General features: G+C 34.2%; 10 protein-coding genes and 1 non-coding gene across 11 annotated transcripts, besides 2 other annotated features; 4 read left to right on the top strand and 7 right to left on the bottom strand.

The window, feature by feature from the left end:
* Positions 1 to 10,251: part of a mobile genetic element that runs on past the window's edge.
* Positions 164 to 478, top strand: TVAGG3_0972730 (uncharacterized protein; the record flags this gene model as incomplete). The annotated part of the gene is made up of 1 exon (XM_051253737.1): positions 164 to 478. A coding segment is annotated over one exon (315 nt), but the record flags the coding sequence as incomplete, so codon positions are not given.
* TVAGG3_0972720 (protein of unknown function, DUF4106 family) lies at positions 3,109 to 3,566 on the bottom strand (the record flags this gene model as incomplete). The annotated part of the gene is made up of 1 exon (XM_051253736.1): positions 3,109 to 3,566. A coding segment is annotated over one exon (458 nt), but the record flags the coding sequence as incomplete, so codon positions are not given.
* On the bottom strand, positions 4,592 to 5,547 carry TVAGG3_0972710 (protein of unknown function, DUF4106 family; the record flags this gene model as incomplete). Its single annotated transcript, XM_051253735.1, has 1 exon — positions 4,592 to 5,547. A coding segment is annotated over one exon (956 nt), but the record flags the coding sequence as incomplete, so codon positions are not given.
* On the bottom strand, positions 6,930 to 8,309 carry TVAGG3_0972700 (protein of unknown function, DUF4106 family; the record flags this gene model as incomplete). The annotated part of the gene is made up of 1 exon (XM_051253734.1): positions 6,930 to 8,309. A coding segment is annotated over one exon (1,380 nt), but the record flags the coding sequence as incomplete, so codon positions are not given.
* TVAGG3_0972690 (uncharacterized protein) lies at positions 9,379 to 10,143 on the top strand (the record flags this gene model as incomplete). The annotated part of the gene is made up of 1 exon (XM_001301211.2): positions 9,379 to 10,143. A coding segment is annotated over one exon (765 nt), but the record flags the coding sequence as incomplete, so codon positions are not given.
* Positions 10,252 to 10,772: 521 nt separating the features above from the next.
* Positions 10,773 to 11,473, top strand: TVAGG3_0972670 (uncharacterized protein; the record flags this gene model as incomplete). Its single annotated transcript, XM_001301212.2, has 1 exon — positions 10,784 to 11,326. One exon carries the CDS (start codon positions 10,784 to 10,786, stop codon positions 11,324 to 11,326), a length of 543 nt encoding a protein of 180 aa, XP_001301213.1.
* A 68-nt stretch (positions 11,474 to 11,541) lies between these two features.
* Positions 11,542 to 12,591, bottom strand: TVAGG3_0972660 (uncharacterized protein; the record flags this gene model as incomplete). Its single annotated transcript, XM_001301213.1, has 1 exon — positions 11,542 to 12,591. The coding sequence occupies one exon, from the start codon at positions 12,589 to 12,591 to the stop codon at positions 11,542 to 11,544; it is 1,050 nt and encodes a 349-aa protein (XP_001301214.1).
* Positions 12,592 to 13,371: 780 nt separating this feature from the next.
* TVAGG3_0972650 lies at positions 13,372 to 13,429 on the bottom strand. Its single transcript has one exon. It is a non-coding gene; the product is annotated as a tRNA-Pro (tRNA).
* Positions 13,430 to 13,515: 86 nt separating this feature from the next.
* Positions 13,516 to 15,329, bottom strand: TVAGG3_0972640 (jouberin family; the record flags this gene model as incomplete). Its single annotated transcript, XM_001301214.2, has 1 exon — positions 13,569 to 15,329. One exon carries the CDS (start codon positions 15,327 to 15,329, stop codon positions 13,569 to 13,571), a length of 1,761 nt encoding a protein of 586 aa, XP_001301215.1.
* A 273-nt stretch (positions 15,330 to 15,602) lies between these two features.
* On the bottom strand, positions 15,603 to 17,020 carry TVAGG3_0972630 (U-box domain family; the record flags this gene model as incomplete). Its single annotated transcript, XM_001301215.1, has 1 exon — positions 15,621 to 17,018. One exon carries the CDS (start codon positions 17,016 to 17,018, stop codon positions 15,621 to 15,623), a length of 1,398 nt encoding a protein of 465 aa, XP_001301216.1.
* Positions 17,021 to 17,666: 646 nt separating this feature from the next.
* On the top strand, positions 17,667 to 18,757 carry TVAGG3_0972620 (pyridoxal 5'-phosphate salvage; the record flags this gene model as incomplete). Its single annotated transcript, XM_001301216.1, has 1 exon — positions 17,668 to 18,531. The coding sequence occupies one exon, from the start codon at positions 17,668 to 17,670 to the stop codon at positions 18,529 to 18,531; it is 864 nt and encodes a 287-aa protein (XP_001301217.1).
* Positions 18,758 to 19,153: 396 nt separating this feature from the next.
* Positions 19,154 to 19,675: a mobile genetic element.
* Positions 19,676 to 20,203: the final 528 nt, after the last annotated feature.

The following is a 20,203-nucleotide window of genomic DNA, read 5'->3' as shown; positions in this document are numbered from 1 at the left end:
TAAAATTTTTATCTTTTAGAAAATGTCTAGCGATTTCGCTATCTATATTCGAGACAAGCTTTTCGACTCTAAAACTTCTGTCGACCATAAAATCTTACATAGTGTAAACAAGAAAGGTGAATTTGTTCTAAAGTTCTGTTTCTGGGAATATGACAAGAACCATAAAACATTACAAAGAGCAGTCTTAAAATTTGTCAATGACAGACTTGTTGACAGAGATGACGCCGATTGGAAAGATGAAGTCCAACAAAAGTTCTTAGAATGCAAAGAAGGCACATGCGCTGTTCTTGAAGATGAAATAGAAAACAGAATAGATGAGCTATTAAAGGACAAAGAACTTTTACATAAATATGGTTCTGAGAAATTTGACATAACTCCACCAGAGAAGAAGAAGAAGAGAGAAAAGAAAGAAAAGAAAGTAGAAGAAGAGAAGAAAGAACCTGAACCAGTTCCAGAGAAGGTGAGATATGACATGTAAAAATAAAATTTTATTTTTAGAACATTTCTGGGTCAATGTCAATGTTCTCTTCCTCTTTAGGAGCAAACACTGGCTTAGACTCTAAAATCTTTTTACCCAATTTACCTTGAACTTCAACTATCTTGACTCATAATATTCATAGTCGTCTGCTTTCTTTGGTTCATAAGGTATAACAAGTTTGTATGCTTTGCCTTCTTTAAGGTTTGAGAACCTTCTGTCAAAATTTTCTTTGACTGCTAACAAACCTTCTATGTCTAAGTCTTCAAATTTCGCACCATTTTTAGTCACAATAGCAAACTTAACTGGTTCGATGTTCCAAACTTTGTCAAATGTAGACTTTTCAAAATGGTAGAAGTAAACATTCAAATATATGAATGGGTCTAGTTCTTCTTTAAGTCCTGACATATATTTGTTGACTGAAATATATTTCGTCATCTTTTCTATCGGATAAAAAAATATTTTTTTAAAATTTACTCAGAAAAAATTTTCTTTGTATATACGCCATTCTGAACATCTAAAAGATTTTTGACATTTGCCAAGAATGTTCGTTTAGACGCTGCCATATAACCATATTCTTGACAATATTGTTTATATTCATCGTACAATGACCTTTCATCTAAACACTCAAAGTTAGTCTCATCTATAAACAGTTCATATACACTCTTGTTTGCTTCTAACAATGTTGTCTTTCTTCGGTATGTGGAATTTGTCTTGGATTGAACTTTGAAATATCTAATGTCATGAAATATGAGAACAAGTGGTTGTAAAAGTTAGGTGTCAAAGTTTCTGCTAAGTCGTCAAAATATTCTGTATCTTGCATATGAGAATCTGACGTTCTGACAACTACATATCTTCTGTCAGAACTTTCTAACTTCATCGGAACAACATTGTTTTGAAACCATGACGAAGTTTGCAACATTTTCACAAACTCTTTGGTCTCTATACTTTCTTTCAACAACTCCAACTTTGTCTGTTATAAGACTCTTCAAAGCATCTGAGTTTAAAACCTTTGTTGTATCTATACTTTGAAGTTCGTTACATACTATAAGTTTCATATTCTCTATTGAAGAGTTAAATTTACCGCAGATGTTTTCTAAGTTTGTCATATTCGGGTTCGAATAGCCCTCTAACAGTTTGCATAAGATATCTGTAAAGAAAGTGTTCTTACCAGTTCCTTGTTTTCCAATTATAATGAGAGCAGTTTCATTTTTAGCACTTGGATGTTGTAAGATGTTTGCAAACCAACATAAGATATACTCATAGACTCTTTCGTTTTCCATTGCATATAATTTCTTTGACATGGTCTAACCAAGCTTCTATAACATTTTCTTTCCATTCTACTTGTTCGTATTTATATCCAGTGAAGATAGAATAGAAGTTTGGAGATGGTGTATAGAACTTTATACCACGAACTGAAAAATCTTCTAACTTTGACAATAAGATATCCCAAGCATCTAACATCTTCATGCCAACTTGTACAACTTTTATTTTCTTAAGTTTCTGTCTACATTCTTGTTCTGAAACTATGGTTGCTCTTGGTTTGTTAAAGACAACATCCCATTCTTTCATAACATAACATTCTGGGGCAGAGTCAACATAAATGACTAAACGTTTCAAATTCTCGACTGCTTTGTTATAGTCTCTAAATGGACACATATTTCTGAACGCTTGGAAGTCATAAAAATCTGAAACGTCTATTCTGTACATTTTTATAAAAATAAAAAAAATATTTTTTTTATTCTTGACTTTGTTGTTGCATTTGTTCCATTTGTTCCATTTGTTGCATTTGTTGTTCTTGAGCTATTTGTTGTTGAAGTTGTTCTTGTAGTACAATACTTTCACCAGTTGCATCTTCCAATTCGAAACTTTCTGCCGTCATTGACAAATACATAGGACATAAAAGTTTTACAGGAACAAAGTTTTGCGTCAACTAAGGTTAAGTTTATGTTTGCTAAAGTGTTTGAGTTACTAAAGCTGAAAACTCTGCATTCGAATGAACAATAGGCAAACCAGCAGAGAAAGTGTTGTTTATACGCATGAGTATCTTTTGGTCATAGTAGTTTCTGTCGACATTCGAATAACACTTTGAACCTAAGTTTGAAACAATATATAAGATTGGTTACTTAAAGTCAATGGAACAGACAAACCTTGTATGACACCTTTTCCTGTTATAGGAACTGTTGGTAGTAAAAACCAGATATAAGTTTTGTATTATAGCTCATATCGTTTATAGTAAACTCAGTCGGACATCCAAACATAATGAAACTGCTCTAGTTGCAGCACATGTTACATCCGTCCTTAAAGTATTAATAAGTCAACAAAACCTGTTGGTGGTATATCTGAGTAAGTATCTTCAAAGAAGTATTTTTTACCATTCACAACAACAAAGTCTTCTGGTGTCAAAAGAGCAAAACAGGCTTTAGTCGTCATCGTGTTTAAGGTCAGTTTACAATATCGTCCTTGAGGACTTTGTAAGTTTGTTGTTATAGAATTATATGACTCAGGGTTTTTAGTCGTAATAGTATAAACCACTATGTCTTCTGCCATTTACTTAGCAAGTAAATTTTAATGAAATGTTGTGGTCGTCAAATATTTTTATGACGTCTGGGAAACTATATTTTAAGTTCAACGTTTCACCTCCTTTCATAACGTATATCTTGTCAATGACATTATATGAAACACCACAGCAACTAACGTCGGGTTCTATTTCTTTGATGTTTATATCGTCTGCCTCTGTCAAAAGTTTCAATAGTTCTTTCAAAATTTCATGAGGTGCGATGACATATGAGTTCACTTTTACAGGGTTGTGCTCAACCAAGTTTAACATTATACCCAAAGCTTGACAAATCTTCTCCTGAGTTTTAAGTTTGTCTTTAAGTTGTTGGTAGTCGTTTCGAATATCTGCAACAGAACTTAAGTCTCTGCTAACTTCAGGGTATGTTGGTTGTTCTTTTACAGGAACTATTGTTATACCATCTTCGTCTTCGTATGGTTTCCCCACTTCAACATCTCTTTCTTTGACATTGACAACAACACTTTGACTGTTTGTTTGAGTTGGTGAATTTAACTTCACATCTGCCACCGCCATTAAACCTTTTGAAACACTTACGCTTCTATTTTTCGGAAATGACATTTTACTTAGAATAAAAAGATGGACGTATTCGAGTATCTCTTCGAATTGAAGCAAACAAAGTTTACACACACAAACAATACAAATACATTGACAGAATAGTTCTTTACACAAACAATGGAAAATGTTATAGAATAGCAGTCTTTGCTGAACCAAAATATTTTCATAAAGCAAAGAAAGTTGGTATAACTGAAATGGTGAAAGTTCTTGAAGCAGACAAAAATATAACAACAAAACTGACCGATATTTCTAAAGGTAAGTTTATAATACAATTTTATGTCAAAACTGGCGTACTGTCAATATTTGACGGAGAGAAGTCAGTTCAAGAACAACTTACTGACCTGCTGCCAAAATCTGCTCGATGGAAGCTGTCGTTATGCCAATCTGAGGAGCCCCAGCAGGTTTCATCGAACGAATCTTCAAAAGAGCATCTTCCGTGAAAAGTGCTATTGGTTTTGTAAACTTCTTTGCTTTCAATTCATTGGACCGTCTCTGTCACCAGTATATTGTATTTGAACTGTACCAACAGTTGAAATACCACCCATAAAGTCTTCTGAGTCAGCAAATGGAATGCCAAGCCAAAAGTTTGAACGGTCTCCATTTGTATATTGAGTGTTTTGAGCTCCTGTATGGGTCCATACTTTCACATATGGCATAATAGAACTTTGCATTTCAGGGTTAATGGTTGTTGTGAAGTTGTTGTTAAAGTTCATAGCATCTAATGTCAAGTTGTATGACCTCATATCCTCAACTGTAGAATATTCTTCTCTTGGATAATATTTGCCATCTATGTTTATATGATATTTAATACCAGGGTTGTAGAAGCAAGAATAGTCATTTATAGTTCGTCTGAAAGAACAAACATAGTATCTGCATGTTTCATTGCAGTTGTTAAAGCAATATCTGTTCTTGCACCTGGGTCAGCACTTTGGTTTCCAACTTCACCTGCAAAGTCTTTGACAGATATTTGGTGTATAGGGAACATAAGTGGAACTGCAATATATTTGGCAGCTAAAGCATTTGAAATATCTGGGTCCAACATATAGACTGCAAGTCTGCTTTCTATTCTCTTGCATTCAAACTTTTCGCATGTGAACTTAACTGGGTCCCAAGCATCTCCAGCAGCATTGAAATAATAGTTTACTTCAGTGTTGAGGTTTGAGAAACCAAAGTCTAAGTCAACTTTGTTTTTGCAAAAGTCGGCGAATGACATTTTATTTGTTCCCACTACTTCTGTAAGAGTGAATGGGTCTTGTGTTGGTGCAATGACTAAGTTATTTTTGCTTGGAGTAAGTTCGATAGAAATTTTTCCTGCCCAGTTTGGCAAGTATCTTAAAAACCTGAAGATGAGGAAAGATGACAAAGGAACTCTAAGTTTCAATTTTACTTTGGTTACTGCTGCTGCAGTTTGTCCAGAAAGGTTAACATAAACTCCTGGAACGTTAGGGTCAAGTCTTCTTATTTTCTCAATAGTTGCATACTGGTCTGTTTGTTCTCTAGCTTGTGGTTGTACTGAGTTTCTCAAAGCGAACCATTCATAGTTTGCCCATGTTACTGTTTGAACTAAGTCAGAGTTAGAATATATCTTATATCCCATGAAAACTTCTGGAGCATATTGGTATCCGACATAGAAAATTCCATTGCAACCTTTCTTGTCAGACAACTTGGCAGAAGGTTTTATTTCAATGTCTTGTTCCACGTATAAGAAAGAGTTGTCAATAGAAATTATATGAAACCTGTCGCAAGCAATATCTACTGTTGTTGAAGAACCTTCTCCAAACTCACCTACGTTTCCATAAGAAACAGCAGTTGTATATTCGTAAGTTCCAGGAACTATTTCTGACCTTCTAATGGCATTGTCGCATTCGTTATACCATTCGGAAACATTTCCATTCATGGCATCCAAAACTGTTGGCGTTATATTCTGAGCGGCGTACATTTCATATGAGTAAAAATATAGAATAGTTGGATTTATATGTCATAATAGAACCCACGTGGACCAAGCTTTACTTTCTTCCTGACTGAGTTTTTAACTCTTCTTTTTCCTTCATTGCCCTCTGCTTGAAGTTGTTGCATCTTTGCATTATGTTCATCTAGTATGTTGCAAATTTCCCATGTCCTTTTTGCCTTTTGGCTCTGGTCGCCCATCTCAGGTAACCTATATCCTAGAAAGAGTTTGTCATAGTCTGTATTTGAGTCTTCGCGTATTGTTTGCATGACTCTTTCCTGAGTTTCTGGTTCAAGCTCTTCAAACAGAGCTGTCCATATGGAATAAGCTCGTTTCCAAATATATGTTTTTGTAGCCATTCTGGTTTTCTTTCCATGTTACCAACTATATCTTTTGTGAATGGGAAAGCTTTACCCAATCTTTCAGTCTTGCGTCGTTTATTTCTGTAGTTGGTTTTATTTTGTCAAGGAACATGTTTTTCAATACTAACATTTCATTTGGTACTGTCCATTTGAGTTTTCTTAAATATTCATCCCTTCTCGGTTCATTGTCTGCAAAGTAAGTTTTTATGACATTTTGTAAACTTTCATTTGCAAGGTCATGTACAATAGGTTCTCTTCCTTCGCTCTCCCTAACTTTCTTTCTAAACTCTTCACCAAATATACCATCTCTATGGTTCTGTGTAGTTCTTTGAGATAAATGTTCTAGAACGTCAGGTGTTATATTTCCATCAGCCATGTTCATTTCATACTGGTCCAAAATATCTGCATGTTTCATATCTTTCAATGGCATTAAAGCCGCGCTTAAAATACCAGCTATATCTCGTTCACCATTGACTTCCATTGCGTCTACAACTTCTTGGAATTGTGGTTGTAAGTTTATGAACCACCTATCGGATTAGCTTTATGACCCCATCTCATTGTAGTTCCATCGTCTGCAGAAACAAAAGTAGGTTTGTTTCCATCTTGGCTAGGTTCTGAATGAACTTTAAACAATGTTTCATTTCTATATGTTTTCTTGAAATTTAACCTTTTATCTTCACCGAGTTCATCCGAAGATTGAACGTTAAATGCTCGTAAGTAAAAAGGGTTGTTGTATTTGTGTACATTTTCTTTCAGTACTTTCATTCTATGCTGAATATTTTCATCTGGTGTTGGAGTCTTTTGTATGTCGGCAAACATTTTTCGATATTCTTCTACTATGTCAGCCGAATCTTTCTTAGACTCTTGGAAAGATTCCATATTCACCTCATGCTCTTGTTGAGGGTCAAGATTTTTCGGCTGTTCCAAATCTTCATCTAGTTCTGTGAAGTTAGTTTCCAAAGGAAGGACTTGTTCGTTTCCTTCAGGCTCTTCTAGCTGTTGTTGCTGAACTATTTCTTCCATGTCTGGTTGTATCTGAACTTCTTCCTGTGGAGTTTCTTGTACCTCATCTGCTGGCATTTCATATATTCCGAGACCGTTTTCAACAATTTCCCTATCTACGTCATCCGCATTCATAAGCTTTTGTTCTTTCGTTCCGTCTCTATTTTTTACGCGTTTCATGACGAAAGTTGAATTGTCATTTAGCTCTGACATCAAATATCTCGGAGTAAATTCATCCATGTCATTTGGATGATATGCTATTAAATCATATCCCTTAGCGAGCTTGTATTTTCCAGGTTTGAGATTATATCCGTTTTGGTGCTGAGCCATAAAGCTAAATAGGTTCGGGTCAGTATTTCCATCCTTGAACTTTCCAATAGCTTCTTTATATCTGTCACTAAAGTCAACAGTATCTGGGAAACCACACTCTTCTTTAAGCATTTTTAAGAATTCTTGGTTTCCTTGTTCTCTACTTCTTTTATGTCCTTGCTCTGTTTGTGGTTGTTGTTGTGCAGGGTTTTGAACTGTTGGTTGTTGTGTTGGTTGCTGTGCAGTGTTTTGAACTGTTGGTTGTGGTGCTGGTTGTGGAGGTGGTTGTTGTGTTGGTTTTGGTGCATGCCTGTGTCTGTGTCCATGTGACGATGTAAATGTTTTAGGTAGTCCTGGTGCAGGTGCTTCTCTTGGAGGGTTTGGTGGTATATAAGTTCCACCAGCTGGCACATATGTTCCATCTGCAGCGTAATGTCCTACCTGACTTTTCGTTCTTAAGAAAGCATTTACTAGGTCTGTTTTGGTCTGTTGTAACTCTTTTTCTTGACTTTCCACAACAGTTGCTCTAACGGCGTCATAGGCACTTTGAACTGCCTGTCTCGTTGCTGCATCTGTTATTTTCGTCATATTTTGTGCTACTTCTCTTAACTCTTTGTCGAAACCTTCAGACTTCAGTTTCTTTCCAGATGAGAAGTCGTTCACTTGTTTCACCTTACTATGAAGAGCTTCGAAGGCGTTCTTAAAGTCAGCATTTGTTAAAGCTTCATTTGAACTATCTTCATCCGCTTGTATTTTTGTCCTTATTGACCCTATGAGTTGGGCTGCTTTAGCGTTGGCTTGGGCATCTAACCAGTCATTGTTGGCTTTTATATATTCTGCGCTTTTCATTGCCTTTTGCATAGCCGCGTCGTTATTTTTACTTTCTTGTGCTAAGTTTTCATACTGTACGGTTTGGTTTTGCAACTGTAAAAGTTTTTCTGCCTTTACATTTGCTTCAACTTCTTTTTTATACTCATCGCTATCCATATATGTCTTCAGGGCTTTTTGTTTTATCTCTTCATCTTTCAGTATTTTATATTGAGTAGTATGGTTTTTCAAATTTATGACATCTTGTTCCATTTTTGCTACTTCTGCTGCTTTTTCTGACACTTTTTTCGCATATTCCTCTGTACTTAGTTCTTTCAGTTGTTCTTCTTTCTTCTTTTTCTCTACGTTTAACTCATTTAGTTTCTTTGTGTGTCTGTCATATTCTAGTTTCTTTTCGTTTTCACTTATTTGCTTCTGTATGTCTATGTTTGACTTTTTGACATCTGTTATTTGATTTTTGAGTGAACTCAAATTCATTTGACTTTGAGGGTTATAAGCTGTTCCGTCTGCAGCTCCACCATAGCCTGCCATTTTCGCTAAAAGTGCCGCTCTTAAACCTCCACTCTGTGCACCAACAACTCGGTTTAAAAGCATAGGATTGCTTGACATTTGTTGCAACATAGTGGGGTCATTCAGCATTTGTTGTTGCAACTGTTGTTGTGGTGTCAGTCTTACTATTGGATGTTTCAATGCTCTCTTCCTCTTACGTATATTCTTACGTAGCTTACGTGGCATTTTAAGTGAAGTTAAAAAGCGGTTTTTGACAGATGTTTATATGACACTTTTTGTTCAGCACAAAAAACTACTCGGTCAAAGTGTTGTCAGTTTTGTAAAATAACCGTCCTATCTCATTCTATAAGGGGGAAAGTCTTCTCAAAGTATACTTCCTTGGAACGCCTGTAACTTTTCCTGTAGCGACGATAGACCCTTACTTGTCCAGACAAAGCTGTACTATTTTGAGTGCTCTACAAAAAAGTCAACGGCGACGACTCTCAAAAACCGTTGTGTAAAAAGTTTTACCGTTGGACAAAAAAGTATATATAGAAAACAAAAAACGTTTATAGTTCATTCAATATTTGAGATGGAACGGTTTGCCAACGGTAACTATTAAATAAAATAAAAAAATAGAGGGGGTTACCGTTGACGAAAACGGTTTATTTTAAACTTTTCTATGAGTAGTCCGAAAAAAACAGTTTATTTTTGTCTAATGGAAGCCAACATTAACAATTCTCAACCGCTAACCAAAGCCAAAGCCCCACAACCTCCAAGAACTGGCACAGCTGTTAGAATAACCGCCAAAAAGTCTAACAGCGAATTAAGAGAAATTCTTCAACAAATTTGCTCTAAATATCTCAAAGACGCCGAAGAAAACACACAACCAGACGCTATATACAATACTCAGTTCTGTGAAGTTCTGAACAAAGCAATTGCTAGTTCAATTGAACTTACTAAGACAATTCCAAGTCCAATTGAGCTTAGCGATGTCTTAGTTCAGTATTTTCCAACATTTACTAAGCTCATAATGTTGAGAACTTTATACCAAGTTCGTCAAAATCTTCCTCGTAACATCCAACGGTCATTCGACAAGACAATTGCCGAATTCCAAGTCTTTAGTTACGGATATGACCAAGATGAATACATTGACGAGTTCGGAGACAACTGTACAAAATGGTTTGACTGCTATACGACTACACAATTTGAATTCGACTTTCTCGAATTCAACGCAGCAACCATTTATATCATTGCTCTTTACCTTTCCGAACAACAACAAGACCTCGCAGATGGAGATGTTGTTACTGTCGTCATGGAAACTCCTGAACAATTCGGAAAAAAGAAGTCTCTAATTGCCAAATTTGTTCCAGGACATCAGCTTTTCCAACGCACAGAAGTCTTCTGTATTCCTGGAACTAAGTTCTTTGTCAGGAGCGAACTCAAAGAAAGATATAATGTGTCATTCAATTACACATTATATAATGTCTTCGACCCAGAAGAAGACTTCTTCCCAGAAGCAATGGAAGAGGAAGAAGAAGAGAAACACGAAGAAGAGAAACACGAAGAGTCCTCCGAATTCACACCAGAAGACTAACAATTTTCCGAATAAAAACCTCATTTTATACTAAACATCTTCGGGGCTAGAAGGGGCGCAGCCCCTGGAAGCCCCACTACCTTTTTTTTTTTTTTTTTTTTTTTTTTTATAACCATCGAAATTTTTTATTTTGACGCCATTGTCATGCTAAATTTTCGAACTTGAATCAAATATTTATTTATTTGCATGTTCTGAGACTGTTAAACCATGAAGAGTATGGTATGGTGACTTTTGAGTCGAGAACTAATATAATTTCAAAATTTATTATTGTCAACATTTGACAAATGGAATCATATCATAATATACAAGTATGCATATCTAACACCGATGGCGCGTATTATTCATTATTAAATGCAAATTTTTTTTATCAAAAAGTATAAAATATATAAATTATAGCCACCAATGCAATTGATTGATAGAACAGACGAATTTTGGCTTATTCCCATTGTATCATTTGCTAGATCCTCAAATGTTTAAATTTTGAAAATATTGGAGTGTTTGTTTAATTAACTATGGAATTTTCCCTATGCACATTATCCAACGTCTAAATATAATGAATTAACAATTGAAATCTTCGGAGTGATTTCAGATCGATACAATTTTTCTGCGAGAAAATTCGTTTTTTCGTTAAATTTTTTTGATGAAGAAATCACAGTTACAAGAAATGACCTTCGGTAAGAAGTCTGGCGAACATGAAGATATGACAGAAGTCGTCCAGGGTTGGGATAATCGCATCAAAGAATTTGAAGAACATTCTGCCCAGGTCAGATCAAAATCAAAGGTTCAGAAGAAATCACCAAAGAAAGATACACTACCATCTGATACAGACCCTAATTTTACATACGGTATGTCAACACATGATATTGATGTTCGTGCCGATCCATTCCTTCACTCCAATGCTGTTATTGCTCAGCGTATGACTAAGCAAGAAGAAGAGGAGAAGCGTGCTGCTGCAAAGGCCGAGCTTACTGGCGGAAAGAACAAGAAGAAGATCGACCCATTACGTCCAACAGCCGCATCTATTGGACATACTAAGCATGCACCTACAGAACCAGCTCTTAAGGATACATTTAAGATGAAAAGATTTACAAATAAGGAACATGGTGTTATTTATCACGAAGTCCAAAAACAGAAGGAAGCAGATCAAAAGGCTAAGGAAGCCCTCAAAGAAAAAGCTCAATAAAGCAAACTTTTCGATTTTTTGTTACAATTTAACTTCTTTTTTGATGGCCAGATCTTCTTAACGTACGAAAAGTTACTATCATCAATCGAATGCTCTATATTTGAATTCTCTTAAGCTTCTTCGCAATAAAATATTTCTATTTTGCTTATTTCCATATTATTATTTACTAGATGATAAAACAACATCAAAAAAACAAATAAACTTTAATAAATAACTTATTGCAAACTAGCAGTAAAAGAACTATAAGAACTTGTTGGTGATGGTGGTCTATATGGTTCTGGCTGAGGTGCTGGCCCACGAGGCTTTGGTTCATCATCAACAGCAAGCCATGTTTTCTTCATTTTTTCTTGTCTCATGATTCTCTTCTCTGCAAAGCAATATTGATCCCTAACTTTAGATGTTCCATCTGCAATTGACTTAAGAGCTGCGTCTACTTCGTGTTGCTCTATCTGTCTGAGTTCGTTCTCGAGCATTGCAACTTCGTCCTCGAACTTGACATCGTTCAAAGCTTCTCTTGTTCTTCTCCTCTTGCTTTCGAAGCGCATCTTTTCGTTTTCCTTTTCCTGTCTCTCGTGTTCTTCGAGTTCTTGCTTATACTTATCAGCTTCCTTATTAACTGGGATAATTCCAATTCCAGCATGCATATGAGTTTTTGAATAATCTTCGATGGAAAGTTTTGGATGCATCTTATCATTATAATCATTCTTTTCATTTTGTTCGCGAGCTTTCTCTGCTTTGTCCATTTCTTCAACGAACTTTTTACGTTTGGAAACGTATATATCTTGAACTCTATTTGATTCCTCCTTTGCTGCAATAATCCTGTTTTGTCTCATCTTAATTGGGATGTTCGGATCGTTATCTCTCATGTATATCAATCCTTCGTTATATCTTTCAATTGCATCTTTTTGGCGTTGCATTGTAAGAAGTTTTTCGGCTTCTTGCTTTTGTTGATTATTGTTTTCATTTTCAATAGCGTCAATATATGCCTTTCTGCGATTGTTTTCGTTATATTCAATCCTTGCTTGTAAATCTTCTATTTGTTTCTTTAAAGGAGCTAGTTCTTCGGCAGTTTTCTTGTTTTTATGTTTTTGATCAAATTCTTCTTTCGATTGCTTATATTTTTTCTGAATATTTCTTGTCATTTCGCTTGCTTGCTTTCTAGCTTCAATAATTCTCTGTACTCGTTTCTTTTGTAATGTTTCTTTGATAAAGCACTCTCTTTCATTAGGAGAAAGATGCGCCAATTCTGGAGAATCATAATTCATTTTTTTAACGCCAATTAAAATTTCTAATAGGTGTACGTTTAAAAATATGATATCAGGAAATTTTGGATTTTTATTTCTAATAAAAATGTTTACTAGAAATAATGCTGAAGTTATTTATCTTGAATTTGATAAAATTAAATGACTTTTGCAAATTTTGTCACTTTTTTGCATTATGTCTGTAGAACAAAAACCTATGATAGCAAAATGCAAAGATGGAAAAGAAGTAAATATTCCTGAATGCATGAAAAAGCACTCTAAGATGATTGCTGATTATTCTCGTGTAAAAGATAACGATTTTTGGCCTGAAACTAATGATGATCCCGAAATAATGGAAGTAGTAAATTCATGTCAGATTAATAAAAAATCATAAAATTCAGTTGTCATTACAGTAGTCAAAGATCATCCTTATAACTTTTAGAACAAATTATTTCAAATCGAAATTAATCGAATATCTTCAGGCTAACAATCTTAATGAAATGTACATCAATATCAAACCTACTTTATAGCAAATTCTTTAAAATTAGTTGAATTATGATTGAAAGATTCGTATTTCTTAAGCCCGAATACTTAAACAAGTAAATCATTACTTGTCCAAAGTTTTATTGTTAGTTATTCCTATAATTGTTAATTTTACCTTTTGCTAAGAGCACTAACCTATGAATAAACTTATTACTATTGATTTATTATCATTTTTTTGGTATGATGTACTTACTAATGATTCCATAATATATCACATTAATCCAAAACATTTTATCGAGAGAAAAAAAATATGATGAAAAGGGGGTGATGCGGGAATTGAACCCGCGACCTCGCGCACCCTAAGCGCGAATCATACCACATTAAAATGATGTTGAGTGCATTCCTGATACAAAAAAATTACTTTTGGCTAAAAGAATAATACATTCATCAAATAAAAATCTTGTAGCTTAAACTAATAGCTTTAAATCACACAAATAAATGAAAATATAATAATAAAATTAGAACTGATCTAAATCATCATCTTCACCTTGTTCAGGAAGAGGTGTCGGATCCTTGAAAATAATGATTGGCTGCTTTGGACCGAAGCTTGAAAATGCCACCATATTTTCGACAGGATTCCATGCAACAGCAGTAACAGGATAATCAAATTTGAAGTTCCATTCAGGAGTTTCGATAATATCTGCCTTTCTTGCTGCCCATACCTTTGCAGTTCCATCTTCAGAACCCGCGAGTACGAATTGACAATCAGGAGAGAAAACGGAAGGAATATTAAACTTTGTACAAATTGTTCCTGTGTATCTTTGCGAAGGAACCATAACTTTTGTTTCAAAGATTCTAATGACGTTATCCCTTGTATGAACAAGCAATGAATAGGGCGATAATTCCATTGAAAGATGAGTAATCGGAACATCTTTGATTTCTTCATCTTTAGCGATCAGCTTTCTGACGATATCGTGTCTGGATCCGCCTCTTATATCTGTATTAAAGACGCATATCTGGCCTGATGAGTCACCAGAGTAAAGCGTCTTTCCATCTGGAGAAAATGTAATTGAGTTAACTGTTCCTTTGTTTCCTTCTAAAATAGCTACAACATTCTTCTTTGGTGCATCCCAGATTCTGACTTTGCCATCGTGGCAGCCTGTTGCGATACATCTTGGCTCATCTGGATAGAATTTAGCGGTATAAACGTATTCTGTATGTTGTAAAGTGTATTTTAGAGTAAATGTTGATCCAGATCCATACCAAACTTTAACAGATCCATCTGCTGAAGCAGATAATAAATGAGTATCTGAAGTATCGAATTGTAATTCGTAAATAAGTCCTAGGTGAGCATTCTTGATTGTAATTGGTGGTTTTGTGAAATCGTAAACTGAGAATAACTGAATTGAGTAAGCACTTCCGATCTGAACAGCAGCAGCAAGGAGATCTCCATTGCGATTGAACGTGAGAGCATGAGCACCATGTTCTCCGATAGGAACAAGGCCAGCAAGTGCACGAGGAATCGTGCAATTTCTGTTTGTAGGTCTGATTTTCTTGACAAACTTGCGTTTGGATTCTTCTGTACCTGCAGTCTCACCTTCTGTTGTTGTAGTATCACGTTGAATAAGCTTGTTAATATCTTCATTACCAACTTCACGATGGAAGAAATGCTTTGGACGTCCTGTAACATCGTATTGATCTTCTGGTTCATTGTATTTGATTTCTATTGTTAGGTATCCTGGTATTTTGTTCCTTCCTGCAAGTAATTGTGATACTGGAACATTGGCACCAATGATTTGAGGGTTAAAGTCTTTAGGATAACTATGTAATTGTAACCTGCACATAAAATCTACGTTTGGTTTACCATCTGCTGCACGAGGTCTTAAGAAAGCCCAACATAACGGAGTAAAATGATCCATATGTGGCTGTAAATCAAAACCAAGGATTTCAAAGAAGATCACAACATGTTCTGTAATTAAACTGTCCACAAGTTCGTTATATCTGAAAGATTCATCCCAAAAAGGAGCTAATTGAGCAATATCAATAATAGGAACTGGTTTTGTTGTCATTGGAGCGATATAATCTGTTGATTCGTATGCTGATACAACTGCTCTTGAAGATTTTTCTCCAGCTTGTCCAGAATCTGATGTTTTTCGAATTAATTGACCTGTCATAATATCAACAATTGATACTCGGCATCCAATACTAACCATTGGACGCTCTAGGTCCAAATCTGTGCTTCCAATTACGTTGATAGTAAAGATTTTAGGACCTTCCATTTCCAAAATTTCAAACGTTCGAGAAAATTTTATATCTTATTTAAATGCACCGTGATATATGACTAACTAAACAGTCAGAAAATAATTAAAATTATTCAATTTGGAAATGATTTTAGCATTAATCTCATGAATTTTGTATCAAGTGTGACATTATGCATTATAATATCCACACATAGCTTAAGTAATTTATATGTAGATGTTCACATTGTTATTGATAGTGTTTTTCTTTTGAAAAAAGTTTCTTTCACCAAAAATATCGGCCATTTGTAAATATTAACACAAATATATAATTTATTCATTAACAAAATCAGAAGGAGCATATTGCTCTGCATATTTTTCAATAATTCTATCTTTGAATTCATCCCAGTTCTCCTTGCTAAGAACAGTAATCTGTCTTTTAGTAATAGGCTTCTTTGTGAATGGATCTTCGTGTGTCTGTTTGATTGTCTGGAGCCAAGTGTTATAATCAAGCAATGTCAAATCTGGAGAAACAGCTGGTGCTTTCATGATCTCGCCAGTAAGAGGATCTGTCCAGTTTGGAATTGGATTATTTGCAGCATATCTTTCATATAAGCTTAATCCATCGGAAGATTCAGACCTACTTGTGGAAGAAGGATATTGTGAAGGATGTTTCTGTTGTTCAGCAAGAAGAGTTGAAGAAAAGAATGAAATAGAGTTAATACAATCGTCATCAATTGGCTTTGCATGATGAGAAAACTTCTTTGGCTTTTCAAGTGTATTTTGTACCTTTTCATGGGCACTCTTCAAGTGGCTTGTATGGTGAATCATTCCATCATCAGATCTAACATATTTTGGATCATATAATTCACCACTATTAATCAGCTTACGATAAAAGTTGGAGCATTGATAGCCAACACGTCCTGGCAAAGCTCTGGAGAACAAACCCCATTCACCAGTAATCGTTCCTGTTGTTTTATCCTTGAATTCCTCAACTCTCTTTAAAAATATCTTCTTTTCTTCAGGAGTGAAAGGTCCTGTAATATATTTCTCACCTGGTGCAACATTTCGATAAAAATATGCGTTTGGATTTTTCATTCCTTGAATATATGATTTTCTTTTTGCTGGGCTCCAATGAAGCCATGCTTCTGTACTTACACCTTTTGGACAAGGTTCTGATGGATCAATAGGTACTGTTTCTGCTTTAGGACGTCGTCTTCGTATTCTTTGACCATCATCATCAGATGAATATGTGCTTTTTTCATGCGAGCGCTTCTTACGCTCGTACATTGGTGGAGGCTCGTGATTTATATAATCGTTATCGCCTTTTTGAAATTCCTCCTCTTCTTCAGCATCTTCTTCCTCCTGATGTTCAGAAGAGGTTGTGTCATGTACACCAGTTAAGCGCTCTTTCATTGTTTCATCAACTTTTCTGTTAAATTCTGGTTTTGAAAGCTCTAATAACAAAGTTTCAATATCATTATTGCATAATTCATAAGCAATGTAGATTCTAACAGGAGAGGCATCAGGCCAATTTTGATAAACAACGCTAATATTTTGATTTAATAGCTTAAGACTGCGTTTAATTGTATTTTCTTGATTTTTTAGAATAAATGATAAAACCTCTGGATCATCAATATCAGGTGGAGATTTGATGAGACATTTCAAGTCTTCAAATGAAATTGGACGCTTCCCCGAAGGAGATTCACTGGCTCCGGATAGGCCTCTCATAATTTATTAAACGGTCTCCTCAGTCTTTATGTCGGTCTTTGGTCTTATGAAAGCCATTACTGACCATTTCATGGATTTTTGCCATATATTTCAATGCGTCTAAATATTTATTAGCTATTTACTAATAAGACAATAAGTGAGAAGCATTTTATTAAATTGATTGATTAACCTATAATAATAAGCAATTTATGATTGAATATTATAAGTGGTGACTTGAAATGCATATGCATTGAGCTTAGTTGGTAATACCTTTCATATCATCATAATCGATAAATTTTGATATCAAATTATATATATAACATAACTTGCATATTTTAAATACTGATGAATTTTAGAAAACTAGATCCTCTAATTCTTTGCTTATTAATTGAAAAAAATCATTTTGAAAATATTTTTCACCAAGTTTCTATTGTTATGTCATCAATATGTCATACTATATGCAATTATCTTTATTTTATACTAATGAATATCTCATTTTGCATTCATGAAGTATTTGATGAAGAATAACAATGCTTCTGCTAAAATTGGTTTGAATTATTAAGAGGTTGGTGAAGTACTATGAATCGTTCTAATCTGCAGCATGGATAAAAAAATTGAATGGAGAAAAATTTATAGGGTCTTGTGAAAATTTGAAGGGTGAAATAGCCATATGACTAAGCCTCTTGTTCTTAGCATTCAAAGCGGAGTTTCACATGGAAGATGCGGAAATAGATCCGCTGTTCCGGCCATCGAAATGAGTGGTATTGATTGCGATCCAATCAATACTGTAAATTTCTCCACAAATACTGCATATCCGGTTGTAAAGGGAACAAAGCTTCATCAAGATCAACTTCATGATCTCCTTGAAGGATTGCGTCTAAATAACATCCTTTCAGAATATACTCACATGTTAACAGGCTACGTTGGAGATCCAAATATCATAAAAGAATTTGCAAGTTTACGAAAAGAACTTGGATCGAATGTATGCTACTTCTGTGATCCAGTTTTAGGTGATAATGGAAGATTCTACGTTTCCCAAGAATGTTTGGAATTAATCAAAACAGTATTAGTTCCAGTTGCTCAAATAATTTCACCAAATGCCTATGAAGCTGAATGGCTGACTGGACTAAAGATGACAAACCAAGCAGAATTACTCAAAATCGTATCAAAACTTCATGAATTAGGTCCAGAAACCGTCGTCATTACAAGTACAGAATGGAAGCGTAGTTTCGTCTTCTTTTCATTCGAAAAGGGCCAAATTCAATTTGCTATTGAGTTGGTCAGATTCGATCGTAAATTCAACGGGCCAGGCGACTTATTTGCTGCATTGTTCTTAGCAAATAACATTCGATTCCCTAAGCAGTACGAAAAAATAGCTAGTAGAACAGTAAATTCTGTTTATGGAGTTCTTAAGACAACTGTTGAACTTGACAGCAGAGAATTGGCTATTCCGAGTTCTGTTTCATCCATCCTTCACCCGGCTGATGATTTCAAGATTATTCCATTGCAAGATTTCATGCAGATAACAATATAATCATTGTATAGGAGTTACTTTCCTTGTATATAAGTGCTAAATAATAGATGTTTATTTCATTTAGAGCACATTTTTTCAAATTTAGAAAAATTGCATGAAATGTCCTTACATAATTTGCTAACAATTATCTTATAAGCTTTATATTAACATTTAATAGTCATTAAACCGAATTTGACTATATTTTTGAAGTAGTAGGATATGACGGGTTTAGTGACTTTTTTTGTTACATCTATATATAGACGATGCATTAAAATATATTTATTTATAAATCATTAAAAAAATTAACATTAATTTTAAAATAATTTATTTTTTTTATCTTTTATAAAAGAAGCTATATATAGATGATGTCAGATATTCCGCGATTAATTAAACATTGTTTAAATCCTGAATGGGTTAAACTTCAATTTAAAATGAAGATTGTGAATTATTAAATGAATATGAAAGCCAAAATAAGCTAATGAGGTATAAATATAATGATAAAGAATATTTAATTTCATGGAATCAATGGAGTCATAATCAAAGACCTCATAAACGAGAAGAAGAAATTGAAAATAATGAAATGGAAATCATTGATGACATTAAAGAGGATGGAATTCATATAAAAATAAGAAGTCTGTTTGACCTTAAGAATGATTTATATATAAAAATAAAATAAACTTCTTACGAAAAATTAAAACTTAGTTATGTTTATTATTTTATTTTTTTATTTTGTATGAAATGAGCGTCAAAACTAACAACGTTAAAAAATTAGGATTCACAAACGAGGAAATAAAGGATATATTAGAGGAGGTAGGTTATGAAGTTAATAAATATTATTTAAGAAATTGTCAAAAATTTGCCGAGTTATTAAATGATTTAGATTATGATGGAAAAATGAATAAAGATGATGTTATAAATTTCTTATATCCTACATCTGAAGAAGAAAAACCTAAAGAACCTGATGTTTTCCCTGAATATTATGAAGAACGGATTAAAGATGATGAATACAATGAAATTGAAAGACTGAAAAAAATAAGAGATGAAATAGATGAAAAAATTAAGGAATTAAGAGAAGTTGAAAAATATAATGAAAATGAAGTAGAGGGTTTAATGAATATCCCAGCTTCAGAATCAGAAGTACAGAAATCTCATGAAGAAAGATATAAAAATTATGTCTCAGAATCAACACAAAATTTATTAGATGGTGAAATAGACGAAACACTTTCAGAAGAAGGTACTAAATTTATACGTAAACATAAGTTACAATTTATTGATAATGAAGAATACCCTTGTATCTTATTTTCACCCCCTCTCGATTCTGAGAAATTCAAAAAAGCTCTTAAAAACGTGACATATGCAACTAATACGATTAAGAAAGAAGATCATGATATTTACACAAATTATTATTTAAACAAATGCACAGGTGTTGATAAAGTTTTTGATTTATTAGATAAAATATCAAAAGAAACCATTGGAACATATAAAATTTTATGTGATTGCGGTTTCATTGTTGAAGATACTAATAATGTTTCATATGAAAGAACAGCACCGAAGGAAGACGAAGTTGAAAGGTCTATACCATTCGTTATTAAGAACATAAAAGATATGAAAACGTATAAGCATTATATTTATTCATTTATTTCAGAAAAAATGGAAGCAACCCATAAAACATCTTCTCATCATTTTATAGCTA

This window comes from Trichomonas vaginalis, chromosome I (assembly GCF_026262505.1).
Source record: "Trichomonas vaginalis G3 chromosome I, whole genome shotgun sequence".
In the NCBI taxonomy this organism is placed as follows: domain Eukaryota; phylum Parabasalia; order Trichomonadida; family Trichomonadidae; genus Trichomonas; species Trichomonas vaginalis.
Note: the sequence above shows the minus strand (reverse complement) of the source record. Positions and strands in the feature narration are given on the sequence as shown.